Below are 11,899 nucleotides of genomic sequence, written 5' to 3'. Positions count from 1 at the left end.
TTTTGCTTCATTTAATAATGAACTTAGTTAAACTCAAACTTCAAATGCTGTCTCTAGGCCAGCAGCACAAATGAAAGCTCAGTTCTTTTGTCCTTAGCGTATCCTATGCATGCATAGCTCAGGGGTCATCCAGAGACTTGGGCAGTTTATGCACAGAATTTGGGCTGTCCACTCTTTTGAGTTCCTCTTTCTGAGACTCTTCCCTCACTTTCCAGTGACTGTGGTTGCCCTGAACTTTGTCCTATGGTTTTTCATGTCAAAAAGATTTTTTTCTATCAAATTATTCCCCTCTGTTACATTAAATTCAGCCTATCTTCAAGCAAACAGCCTTAAAAATGTGATCTAACCCCCTGCCATTCCTTTCTTCCAAGATTCAACTCTTTCACATAATATGCCTGCTTTTGTTCATTCTTCAGTACCATTGGATCATTGGTGTGTGTGTGTGTGTTTGTGTGTTTTGTCCAGAGTTTATAATTATCTGTGGGAGGGCCATGCCCAGTAGGAATCCACTTGGCCATATCAGAAATGTTATTACTTAAAAAAAAAAAAAATTGATTCATGAGAATATAAAAATTGATTACAAAAACATAAAACTTACTCTTAAACCCACAATCCTGGAAGAACCACTATCCACATAATGATAAGATGCATTTTTCATCATATGTATTTGTGTGTATAAACAATATCTATATTTAAATTAAAATTCTAATGTGCATATAGTTTTGTAAACTGTTTTTTATTTAGTATTTTAGATGCTATAGGTTGGTTTGTACAACATCTAGTTTTCAATGCCCATGTCTCTTTATTTCCTTTATGATAAAGGTTAAGAAATTAAAGATTTGGCCAGGTGTGGTGGCTCACACTTTGAATCACAGCACTTTGGGAGGCCTAGGTGGCCAGATCACTTGAGCCCAGGAGTTTGAAACCAGCCTAAGTAACATGGTGAAACTCTGTCTCTACAAAATTAAAAAAAAAAATACAAAAATTAGCTTGGTGACATGCACCTGTAGTCCCGGCTACTCGGAAGGCTAAGGTGGGAGGAGTGCTTGAGCCTGGGAGGTAGAGATTGCAATAAGCCGAGATTGCACTACTGCACACTCCAGTCTGGGTGACAGAGACCTTGTCTCAAAACAAAATAAAACAAACAAAGAAAAAGATTCCATTTCCTCAAACCTCTCTTTAAACTAGGTGTGGTCATGTGACTTATTTCTGGTCAAAAGATGTGAGCACATTCTTCTAGAAGGGGGACTTTGTGGAAAATTTTAATTTTCTTCAATATTGGATTACTCACTTGACATCTGGAGATGCATCATTCAAACACATTCCTGAGAGTAAAAGTAATAATATAGAATCATTTGTATCTTCTTAAATATAGTTTCAAGTTGTGGTTTTTGATGTCATATTACTCAATTTTTGAAGGTATCATACTTTAATCAATTAACTAGCAATGTATATCTGATTTCTCTCTGTTGTGCAATAAATATTATAGTACGCCCTAATTGTGTAACACAGAATAGATTCCTTGATGGACTGCCAACCATAAGGCTTTGATATATACTGTCAGATTTACATTTTGGTAGGTTGTACAAACTTATACAACTACCAAAAGCAGTGTGTGACAGATTGTTTTCTGCCTCTCACAAACGTAATTATTTTTTAAAATCTTGATTTAAGAAAAAGTGTTTCTACTTTTTTTCCTCTTCTTTATGTCAGAGGAGTTTAGTATCTTTCTCTTCCCACACCCTCAGATTCCAAAAAATATATGCCTGGAATGCTCTTCCATCATATATATATATACACGTAGGTTGCTCTTTTACCCTCTCTGGGTCTTTGCTTTTGTCACCATTTAAGTAAGCTTACTGCCTACTTCCCATCACTATATTTAAAATTGCATTCCGCAACACTTCTCTCCCCTTCCTTGGCTTGCTTTTTGCCATGCGATGATCTGTTATACTTTATATTGTAGTTGTTTATTTATTGCCTATGTCCTCCTCTAGAATTAAGGTCTATGAGAAAAGGGTTTTGTTTGTTTGCTTTCTTTTTGTTTGGAGACTGCTGTATCTCAGGCACTTAGATGATCATATCACTTGAATAAATAAACGTTTCAAAATTGTTGTTAATAATAATTTACTTTTATGCCCCTTCATTTTCCTAAAGAGGATCTCAAAAACAGTTTAAAAATAATTTTTTAAACTTACTTACACAATGATGTAGATTAGTGGTTTTCAAAGGCTGGTCCCCAGACCAGCAGCACAGGAATCCTCTGGAAACTTAATTAAAATGTAAATTCTCAAGCCCCATCCACAGGGTTTCTGATCCAGTACGTCTGTGACGAGGCCCAAGAATTTGCATTCTAAAGTCTATGCTTTAACAAATCATTCAGGCAATTTTTATGCACACGAAAGTTTACGTATCATTGATTCAGACTTATCTCTGTGTGTCTGTTTTCCTATACTAACGTCCAACTGTATTTAGACATCCTTTCTTCATTCATCAATGCTAACTTTTAATTCATTTTATTACTGCACAAAACGGCTTTCAGCATTCATTTATACCATTCAGGCATACCTATAATTCTCACTGTCTCAGGTGTGGCAATACTATGGATTCCCCAAGACATGTGGAAATTCAACATAGCCATAACCTGCAACTGTTTCATCCTTCTAAAAAGTGCAGGCTTTCTACAGCTCTAGACAGTGATGACTCATTCTGTGCATAGTGTTATATTTCCACTTGTTAAGAAATTATTGGTGGAAATGGCTTTCATACTGCATTTTCTTCCCATGAGATAAATAAGTTACTTGGAAATGAGGGGATATATTCATGAGTTGAGCTTTCAACCCATGCATGTGTATGCATGTGTGCATATTCCATTCTCAATATATTATATTAACACATTATAATTCTCTGAAATGAGGTCAGGAAGGAAGGAGCTTGAATGATAAATATTTGTAAAGATGGCATTTAAGCACATATTTCTTTAGGGCCCATTATTATGCTGAACTACTATCTAGGTGAAATATTTACTCAACAGAATTGAACATGACTAGACACGTCCTGGTAACTGCTCATATGTTAGTTCTGAGGAATAAATGAAATAACGTAGGGATTGTGCTTTAAAAAATGTAAAAGATAATATGCCAAATTACAATATTTTATATTAATTATGTAAGTTAATATTGTATTAAAATATTTCTGTACTTACATCTGTACTTACGTCTCTGCTTTTAGTGTAACAACTTAGAGTTTAAAATAGTTCAGGAGTTTTGTGGGTTTTTTTGTGTTTCTTTTTTTGAGCGAGAGCCTCACTCTGTTGCCCAGGCTGGAGTGCACTGTAGCCTCCGCCTCCTGGGTGCAAGCAACTCTCTTGCTTCAGCCTCCTGAGTGGCTGGGATTACAGCATGCCCAGCTAATATTTTGTATTTTTAGTAGAGATGGGGTTTCACTGTGTTGGCTAGTCTGGTCTCAAACTCCTGGCCTCAAGTGATCCACCCACCTTGGCCTCCCAAATTGCTGGAGATTACAGGCATCCACCAGAAGTATTTTTAATCTATAGCTCAAGAGTAAAAAAAATTCAGGTGTGCAATGGCAAATAGGTCTCCTGTGACGGTCCAATTTGATGCATAGTACCTTCTGGAATGCATGCTGCACAATGATTCTGAGGCCAACTCTGGGTTCACTCAGAAAGAGTACAGTGATCCAGTATTGAGCAAGAACAGGGAGGGGTGACATTTGTTTCATTTGCATTCCCTGATTGAGGTGTTTGTATGTTAGTTCTTTGAATATGAGATAAAACGGGGTGATCATTCAGAAAATCACTTTCATTCACCTGCAATCACAATTCATCATCAGTCTGAAAAAATGGCAAATGTAGAAACATAGTGCTGTTATAATTCACTATGTTAATGAAAGAACGTGTGTTTGATAGGAAAAGTCTTTATGAATTCAACATCGTTTCATAGTATATACTTTTGATTCATCATCATTCATGAATAATCATACAAAGATTTTAACTCTGTCAAACAACATTGTGGAGGGGTTCAATGACAACCTTAAATAATGTTGATTTGTACACATTAAAATATTTTAATTATAAAAATACATGTGCATGATTTAAAAATCCAAATATAGAAGGAAGTCTTGCTCCTATCCTAGAACCCAATCCTATACTCCTGTGCCCAATGGCAACCACCATGAAGTTTATTCTGTATTTTTTTCAAAGTCTATTCACATACAAATACATGTATATATGCATACTAAGATATATACACATACAGAGATAAGAGACAGAGGTTAAACAAACATACCCTTTTGTACACAAAGGGGAATATAATATATACGTGGTTCAGCAACCTGCTTTTTTACACTTCACAGTATATCTTGAATATCACTCCCTACCAGCACATTTGTAGCCTCAGCTGCTTTATTTTCTCTTGTTTTCCTGTTAACACTTTTTACATATATAACAACCCTTTCAAAAAGATTTCTGCTGATGCAGAAGCCAACACAGACATTAAGAAAGAGCTGGGTGAAAATATCAAAGAGGCTTATACAAATGGCCACACTCATTTACATAAGGCAATAAACAGATATGCAAATTCAACTATAATATATGGTGCTTAAGTACAAACCAAGAAGAAACACAGGAACTGTCAGCATATATAACTTGTTTCTCCATTGCTTTGAATATTCAAATTATTCACAAGTTTTAAGCTTTCAATTTCAATCTGAACATGTAGATCATTTATAATAATTGAGTATTGTTAAAACAATATTTTTTATAAAAGGTTTTGTATCAAGTTTAAACCCTTGTTTCCATCCACTGATTCTATATGAAGATCCATTTTCAAAGTTTCTCATGTATAACAAGGTGTGATATCTTGCTAAAGGCTTTCTAACACTCTTTAAATTCAGTATATTTCCAAGGTTCAACAAAATTTTAAATTTAGTTAACAAATTTGCCACATTAACATCACTCGTGAGATTTCGCTTTTGAATGAGTTTTCACATGTTTGGTTAGGGATGCATTTTGTTTGAAAGTTTTCCCACATTCATTACATTCATAGGGTTTCTCTCCAGTGTGGGATCGCTGATGTATAACAAGCTGTGACTTTGCATTAAAGGCTTTTTCACATTCATTACATTCATAAGGTTTCTCCCCAGTATGAGTTCTCTGATGTACAATGAGGTGAGACTTTTGGCTAAAGGCTTTCCCACATTCATTACACTCATACGGTTTCTCTCCAGTATGAACTCTCTGATGCTGAGTAAGGCCTTCAATTTGTTTAAAGGCTTTCCCACATTGATTACATTCAAAGGGACTTTCACCTGTATGAGTTCTCATATGGTAAGTAAGAGATGAGCTATGTCCAAAGGCTTTTCCACACTCATTACATTTATAAGGTTTCTCCTTAGTATGAGTTCTTTGATGTATAATGAGGTGTGACTTCTTGCTGAAAGCTTTCCCACATTCATTACATTCAAAGGGTTTCTCACCTGTATGAATTCTCATGTGTTTAGTAAGGGATGAGCTATACTTAAAGGCTTTTCCACATTCATTGCATTCATATGGTATTTCACCTGTATGTGTTCTCACATGTTCGGTAAGAGATGAGTTATACCTAAAAGACTTCCCACATTCCTTACATTCATATGGCTTCTCACCTGTGTGAGATCTCACATGTTGAATAAGGTTTGAGCTGTGTCTGAAGGTTTTCCCACATTCAGCACATTCATAGGGCTTTTCTCCAGTATGAATTCTTAGATGGTCAGTGAGTGCATGTTTATGACCATGGGCTTTGCCACACTCAATACATTCATATGGTTTTTCTCCAGTGTGAGTTCTCTGATGTACAACAAGGTGGGACTTTTGGCTAAAGGCTATCCCACATTCATTACATTCATATGGTTTCTCCCCAGTATGAATTCTCTGATGGTCAATGAGTCCTTGTTTATGGCTGAGAACCTTCCCACATTGATTACATTCATAGGGTTTCATACAAGCTTGAGGTTTTTCATGCTTAGTAGATGAGCTAAGGCTGGATGATTTCTTATGTTTCTCTCTAGTTTGAATTTTGTCCTGTTTAATATGGGATGAGCTATGACAGCATAATTTGTCATGTTTTTTGCCAGTTTTGTTACACTTATCAGATGAGCTATGGTTGGATAATTTCTCATGTTTCTTTCCAGTTTGCTTTTTGCCTTTCCTTATATCAGATAAGCTGTGATTGAATGACTTCTTGTGTTCTTTAGCTGCATCAGATTTCCTTTTTACACAGTTTCTTGAGTGATCAGGTAAATCTAAATTCTGTTTCAAAATTTTTCCATGTGACTCAAATTTAAGAAGCCTTTTCTTTGAAGGAATATGTTTTGTATGCAAATTATTTTTTTTCCCCAGTGAACCACAGTCACTGCCATTCTCCTTAGTCTGAGTTTTCTTTTTGACTACAACTTCCCTGAGGAGTTTGTTTTGAGATTTCTGGTTATTTTCAAGCTGGTCATCATCTTGCTGGACTTCTAAAATGGAATTCAGTGAGATATTCTTGTGAATCTTTGTACTCTTATATTTTGGAATAAAACTTGTAAAGAAATGACCTGTTGTAGGGTTAAATTTTTATTCAGGCTAGTATACCAATGTAAATGAAACAACTAGGGTGAATGGACTTGAGGGAGAAGATGTTGTGGTAAAAAGAGGTGGGAAAAGTGACAATAGTGATTTTTAAAAGGTTTTGCTGCTTAAAAATATGAGTGTGCAACCTGGGATAGAAGAGGAAATAAACACAAGGAGAAGTGAACAGAGAATAGATGGAGTAAAAAGAGCTTATGATTGTAGCTGATACTTTTTTGAGGTTTCTTGTAAGCCCAAGCTGCCCAGTTCTGGTAACTCCCAAGCTGGCCATAGTATATTGCTGCTGCAGCCTATACTATATTACCCCAATTCTCCATGGGCACAGTTGGAGACAAATCTGACTCAAACCAAGATGTCCAACAAGATTCTTTCTTCTAACAAATTTGACTCCAGTTAGTCTCCACTTGGTACTTAAATTTAGAAATTATATAAAGCAGGTACTAGTAACCCATATTTTCTCTATGTAAACAGAAAGCTCATCAGGTCAAAGAATGAAACATCCACACACAGAGAAGCAGAGACATAAGAACTGTGTCTTTAAAGAGATCATTTGCACAATTTCAATTCCCAATGGCTTCCTAGTTCCTTCCTAGTTCCTATTTCTAGCCCCTGGTGAGGACTGGCTGAACTATCTTGCCCTTAGCTTGTAAGGGATATACTCATGTCCTTATTGCATATTCCTGTATGTACTGAAGCTAGCTAATGTAAACTTTTGTTATTATATCCAAAAGAGCCAGAAAAGAAAAATAAAGTGAGTCCACCAAGAAGTATTGACGAGCCGATAAGTGGCTGAGAAAATAAATAAGAAAGGTTATCCACTTTCTACTACTCATGGTGAATTTTTCTTGTAGTGCTTAGATCTTTTCCTGCTGACATATCTTTTCCTTTCCATTGCTACCACTGAAATGACCCCCAAAACGATATTCTTGTACTTTAAAAATCCCTAGTTTCTCTACATTACCTGATGCTTTCATCAAATGATAAAATTCATAGTAATTAGCTTAGCAAACAAACTTTACTCAATCTGATTTATAGTGTGCATCCAAGTTTGTTTTGTTTTCCAATAGTTTGCTATGGAATGTATATTTGTTCTTTTCAGGTCATTCTAATTGTCAATTACAAATTTTAAGTTTATTCCTAGCTCTAAGTGGTTACTCACATTCTTTCTGCCATACATTAAACACTTACACACCTGAGATGTCTTCTTAATCCCTGCTTCCCTTCTCTGAGACCATTACCCACACTGAAAACTGTGGGCTGCTATGCTTATACTACATAAGCCAAATTCTGGCTAAAAACAATAGATGGGGCAGTGGTAAACACTGGGTAGTGCAATAATATTATTTTGCCTAAGAACCAGAAATTGAAATTTATAGACTTCTGTTAGCTAGCTATGGATACTACATGTATAAAAACCTATAATCTTAAGAGCTGAGGCCACCATTTAGGGGTGTCCTTTTTCAGCTACATGCTATATGCATGGAAAAGCAGAAAAAGCTTCAGAGTGAGAATTAAACAGTCTTAGAGAGAAGCAGATATAAAAATCCCCATGACTTCAGAAAGAGGCAGGAAGTGAATAGCCACCTTGATGGTAAAGGAACATTACACTGAGAAAGTGAAAACTGGACTCAAACCGAAAAGAGTTATGGTATCTGAATGGATGGAAAGGAAATATTATTACTTTTATAAAGGACATTAAAGAGATTAATTCCCATGGAGCAGAAGATCAGTTTTGAAAAATAAAAAATATATATATATATGTAGACAGATATATATGTATATTAGGGAGTCTAGAGAAGTGCAGTTGCTGGCTGCTTTTTCATTTAGGAAATTTTAAGTGATGCAGAGAGAATAACAAACTTTTAGGTACCATGACAAGGCTGTGTCTTTCAGTGCCCAAGGATGATGGAAAACATGGAGGAAAAATTTCCTTCTGGAAAGAAAGGAATCAAAACTGAAAACTTTCCCCTTGACATGTAATATTACAAGAACCTTTACAATGATAAATTGAGCTGGTCCCAACTAGTATCTGCCAGCAGGAAAAGACATAAGGTACTACAAGAAAATATCACCATGAAAGAAAGGAGGAGAATTTGAACAAGTAAATTGGTATAGTAATATGGTAATACCAGAGAAGAGTTGGGTCTGGAAGAGCAATTGACTAAGGCTGGAAGTTTTTCTTGAATCTGAGACAGTAACTAAAACATAAATGCCAAGCTAAAACAACTGTAACTTCAGAAACAAATATGGAACTCACTTGGCCCAGCAAATTATTGGAGAGAATAGAACAGCCCCTCTTTGAAGAGCCTCCTAAGTAGTATATAAGAACCTGAACCAAAAGAGAGTCATTGTAGCAATGATAAAGATATATTAAATGACTTAGGATTGCTTTTTAGCTGTAAAGTGTCAACAAGAAAAGTAAGGATAGCCAAAACTGGAGCTATTAATGGATGAATCAGAAACTCCACTGAGTCTCTTCATTTGTCATTTTAAAGACTGGTTCCTCTCAGGGAATTCATACAGTCTTGGACAACTGAAGGTCAAAAGAATTTAAAAGACATAGCAGATATTCTGCTATGAATAATTTGGGGACTATGGTAACATAAATAATAACTGAATATTTTCATGTTTGGTGGTAACATCTAAGATCAATTAAAGCTGGGCATGGTGGCTCACACCTGTAATCCCAACACTGGGAAGATGAGAAGGGAGAATTGCTTGAGATCAGGCATTCAAGACCAGCCTGGGCAACACAGCAAGACCCTGTCTCTATGAAAAAAAAGAGAAAGAAATAGGAAAAAAACTGATTTAGCAAATTTATCTAAGAATTGGAAAAATTTAAGTATGAGATAATATGAGCCTGATTTGTGTGATGACATTGAACACTGAGAAAAAAAAAAGCAGAAACTGAAGACAGGATAGTAACTCTATGGAAGACAGTCCTATAATCAGAGTACACCCTGATAAAAACAGGGAAGTTGAAAAGAACCTCTAATTTAGAGAGAAAGACAAAGCTTTCCATTTCTGACATCCTAAGAATAAGCTGTTGTGTAAGTAGGTCAAATATGAGTGTAAGACAAAGGAATTGGAGATGTCCATTTGGAAGTCACGAGTGTAGAATAAATAGCTTTTATTTGTACAATGAATAATCGATACAGTTTTTAAAAAGAACAGATAGTAGAAGACAAAACCTTAGGGACACCTCAGCAAAATGAGAAGAAAGAGAAGCTAGCGAGTAAATGATAAAGAAGCACTTAGCGGATAAGATCTGATTCAAGTTGTACAATTCAAACTGGGTGAGTGAGAACTTCAAGCTAACAAAAACGATTAAAGTATGCACTGAAAAGTAAGCAGTGGTGACCTTAAAGTCAGAAATTTAGTTACAGGCATGAATTCTGTGGGATTTGACTGCAGGGGTTAAGGAGAAAATGGAAATGATGATGTGCTATAGATCATGGGTCTAGAGAATTTCATAGTGAAAGGAGAGAAACAGAAATAACTCAGGACAGGAGCATCACGCCAAGAGATTTGGAAACAGGGCAGATCTAAGAATGTCCGAATACATAGGAGAAAAATTGACAACTAGGGTCTTGAGTAAAGGAGAAAAGGAGAAAAGCTGAGGATATTAGGAAAAGGGAGGATGCTTTTTTAAAAAAGCACTGATTTATATAAGGTAAGCAGGAGTGGGATTGAGAACAGCTAAGAGGGTCACTGCTCCTTCTGAAGACTGAGCAATGGAAGGGTCAGTTAGGCATCTGAGGGGCTGGTACCAAGTTTCAGAGCCCTGATTTTCACCTTTTATCCTACCACAACCTGAGTGGTGTGAAAGATAGTATTATTTTTTCCTGTGGCAAGATTATACCTCCCAGCCCCTCCCAAATGCACAGCCTTTTGAATTATAGCACTCTTCCCAGTGGAAGGATTATACATTCCTACCATGTTGAACTCAGGAGTGGCCAGATGGCCTGCTTTGACCAAAATGTGAGCTGAAAGGGATATCTACAACTTTCAAGCAGTAACTGTCAGAGTTACCATGTGGTTCCACTCACCCTTTTTTTCCCTCTGTCATGAGACCAGAATTTGCCAAATGGAGAATTGTCTTTCAGCATAGGTCCCCAAATAAAGATAATATGGAATAGAGCTGTGGCTTGAGCAAGAAACTAATTTTTCTTATTGTAAGTAACTAAGATTGCAAGGGCTCATTCCTTCATGGAGCAAAACTGAGTGGAAACTGACTGATAGAGGTAATATAACCAAACTCCCGTATTTAACACTAGCTCACTACCATAGTGAACCTCACATAGAACCTCTCGTGTGAACAAATTCGCAAAAGGAAGAGATATTAGAATCTCTCAGGTTACAGAATCTTTGTAGTTTGAAATATTATTTCCTCAGGAAATCCTGATTTTTTTCTACTGCTATTTTCTAGTTAAGAAAGACGAGTCTAGAATCTTTAAGAATTTCAGAATAAATTATTCTCTGAAAAATTTCAAAGTTACAACTTACTTCCATCAGTTTCTTTTTGCTTGGATCTTGCTATTTTACTTGGACAACCTTGACTGGGTCTTTTTCCCTTCCCCAACCATGGTGCTTCTCCTTTTTCCAACTTGGAGATCAAGTCTGGTTTGGGAGCTTGATACCCTGCTCATGAGAAATAGCAGAAACTGAGTGTTAGAACAACCATCCCAGAAATGAAGCCCCAGCATTTGTACTTCAGGGCCTAAAGAATACATGGCTTCTGGAGTTTCACAATGTGAATGCCAGGTCAACTGAACAGACCTTCCATTTTGGAGCCTTGGGCACAAATATCCTGCCTAGTACCTAAAAGGGAAGAAAGCCCTTTGACCTACAAAAATGAAGGCCGAACTTATCAAGGACTCCAGAGAGAAGGTATCACAGTGTACACATTTTGAATTACAAAGGAATTGTTCTTACCCATTGAGGCTTGGTTGCTGTAGTTCTCCAGCATCACATCATGATACACGTTCCTCTGAGCAGGATCCAGTTGCTTCCATTCCTTCTGGGTAAAGGTCATAGTCACATGTTTGAATGTTACTGATACCTGTGATAGCATATTCCTGTTCACGCTAATGTTATCCACATTTGGTGAGTGATTTGGACAAGATAATAATTTGTTCTTACCTTGACTACGTACTGTTGACCGTGATATTATAACCTGCTCAATTTTTCATTATTTTGAACTCAATTTTTCTCTACTCAATTTTTCATTATTTTGTTGTTTTTTTTTTTTTTTTTTTTTTTTTGAGACGG

At 36.3% G+C, this 11,899-nt stretch overlaps 1 protein-coding gene across 3 annotated transcripts in view; it reads right to left on the bottom strand.

The window, feature by feature from the left end:
* Positions 1-4,109: 4,109 nt before the first annotated feature.
* Positions 4,110-11,899, bottom strand: part of ZFP37 (ZFP37 zinc finger protein) — a 26,600-nt gene continuing 18,810 nt past the window's right edge. Inside the window, exons 2-4 of one of the 3 annotated variants that reach the window (XM_011992440.1) lie at positions 11,564-11,690; positions 11,135-11,269; positions 4,110-6,516 (exon numbers count right to left, since the gene is read on the bottom strand). In XM_011992440.1, the coding sequence (XP_011847830.1) occupies positions 4,973-6,516; positions 11,135-11,269; positions 11,564-11,690 (1,806 nt within the window). In that variant the 3' untranslated portion in view covers positions 4,110-4,972. The remainder of the gene's footprint in view (positions 6,517-11,134; positions 11,270-11,563; positions 11,691-11,899) is intronic. The other 2 variants (XM_011992441.1, XM_011992442.1) reach the window with 2 other exon arrangements.

This window comes from Mandrillus leucophaeus, unplaced genomic scaffold (assembly GCF_000951045.1).
Source record: "Mandrillus leucophaeus isolate KB7577 unplaced genomic scaffold, Mleu.le_1.0 Scaffold410, whole genome shotgun sequence".
NCBI classification, from domain to species: domain Eukaryota; kingdom Metazoa; phylum Chordata; class Mammalia; order Primates; family Cercopithecidae; genus Mandrillus; species Mandrillus leucophaeus.
Note: the sequence above shows the minus strand (reverse complement) of the source record. Positions and strands in the feature narration are given on the sequence as shown.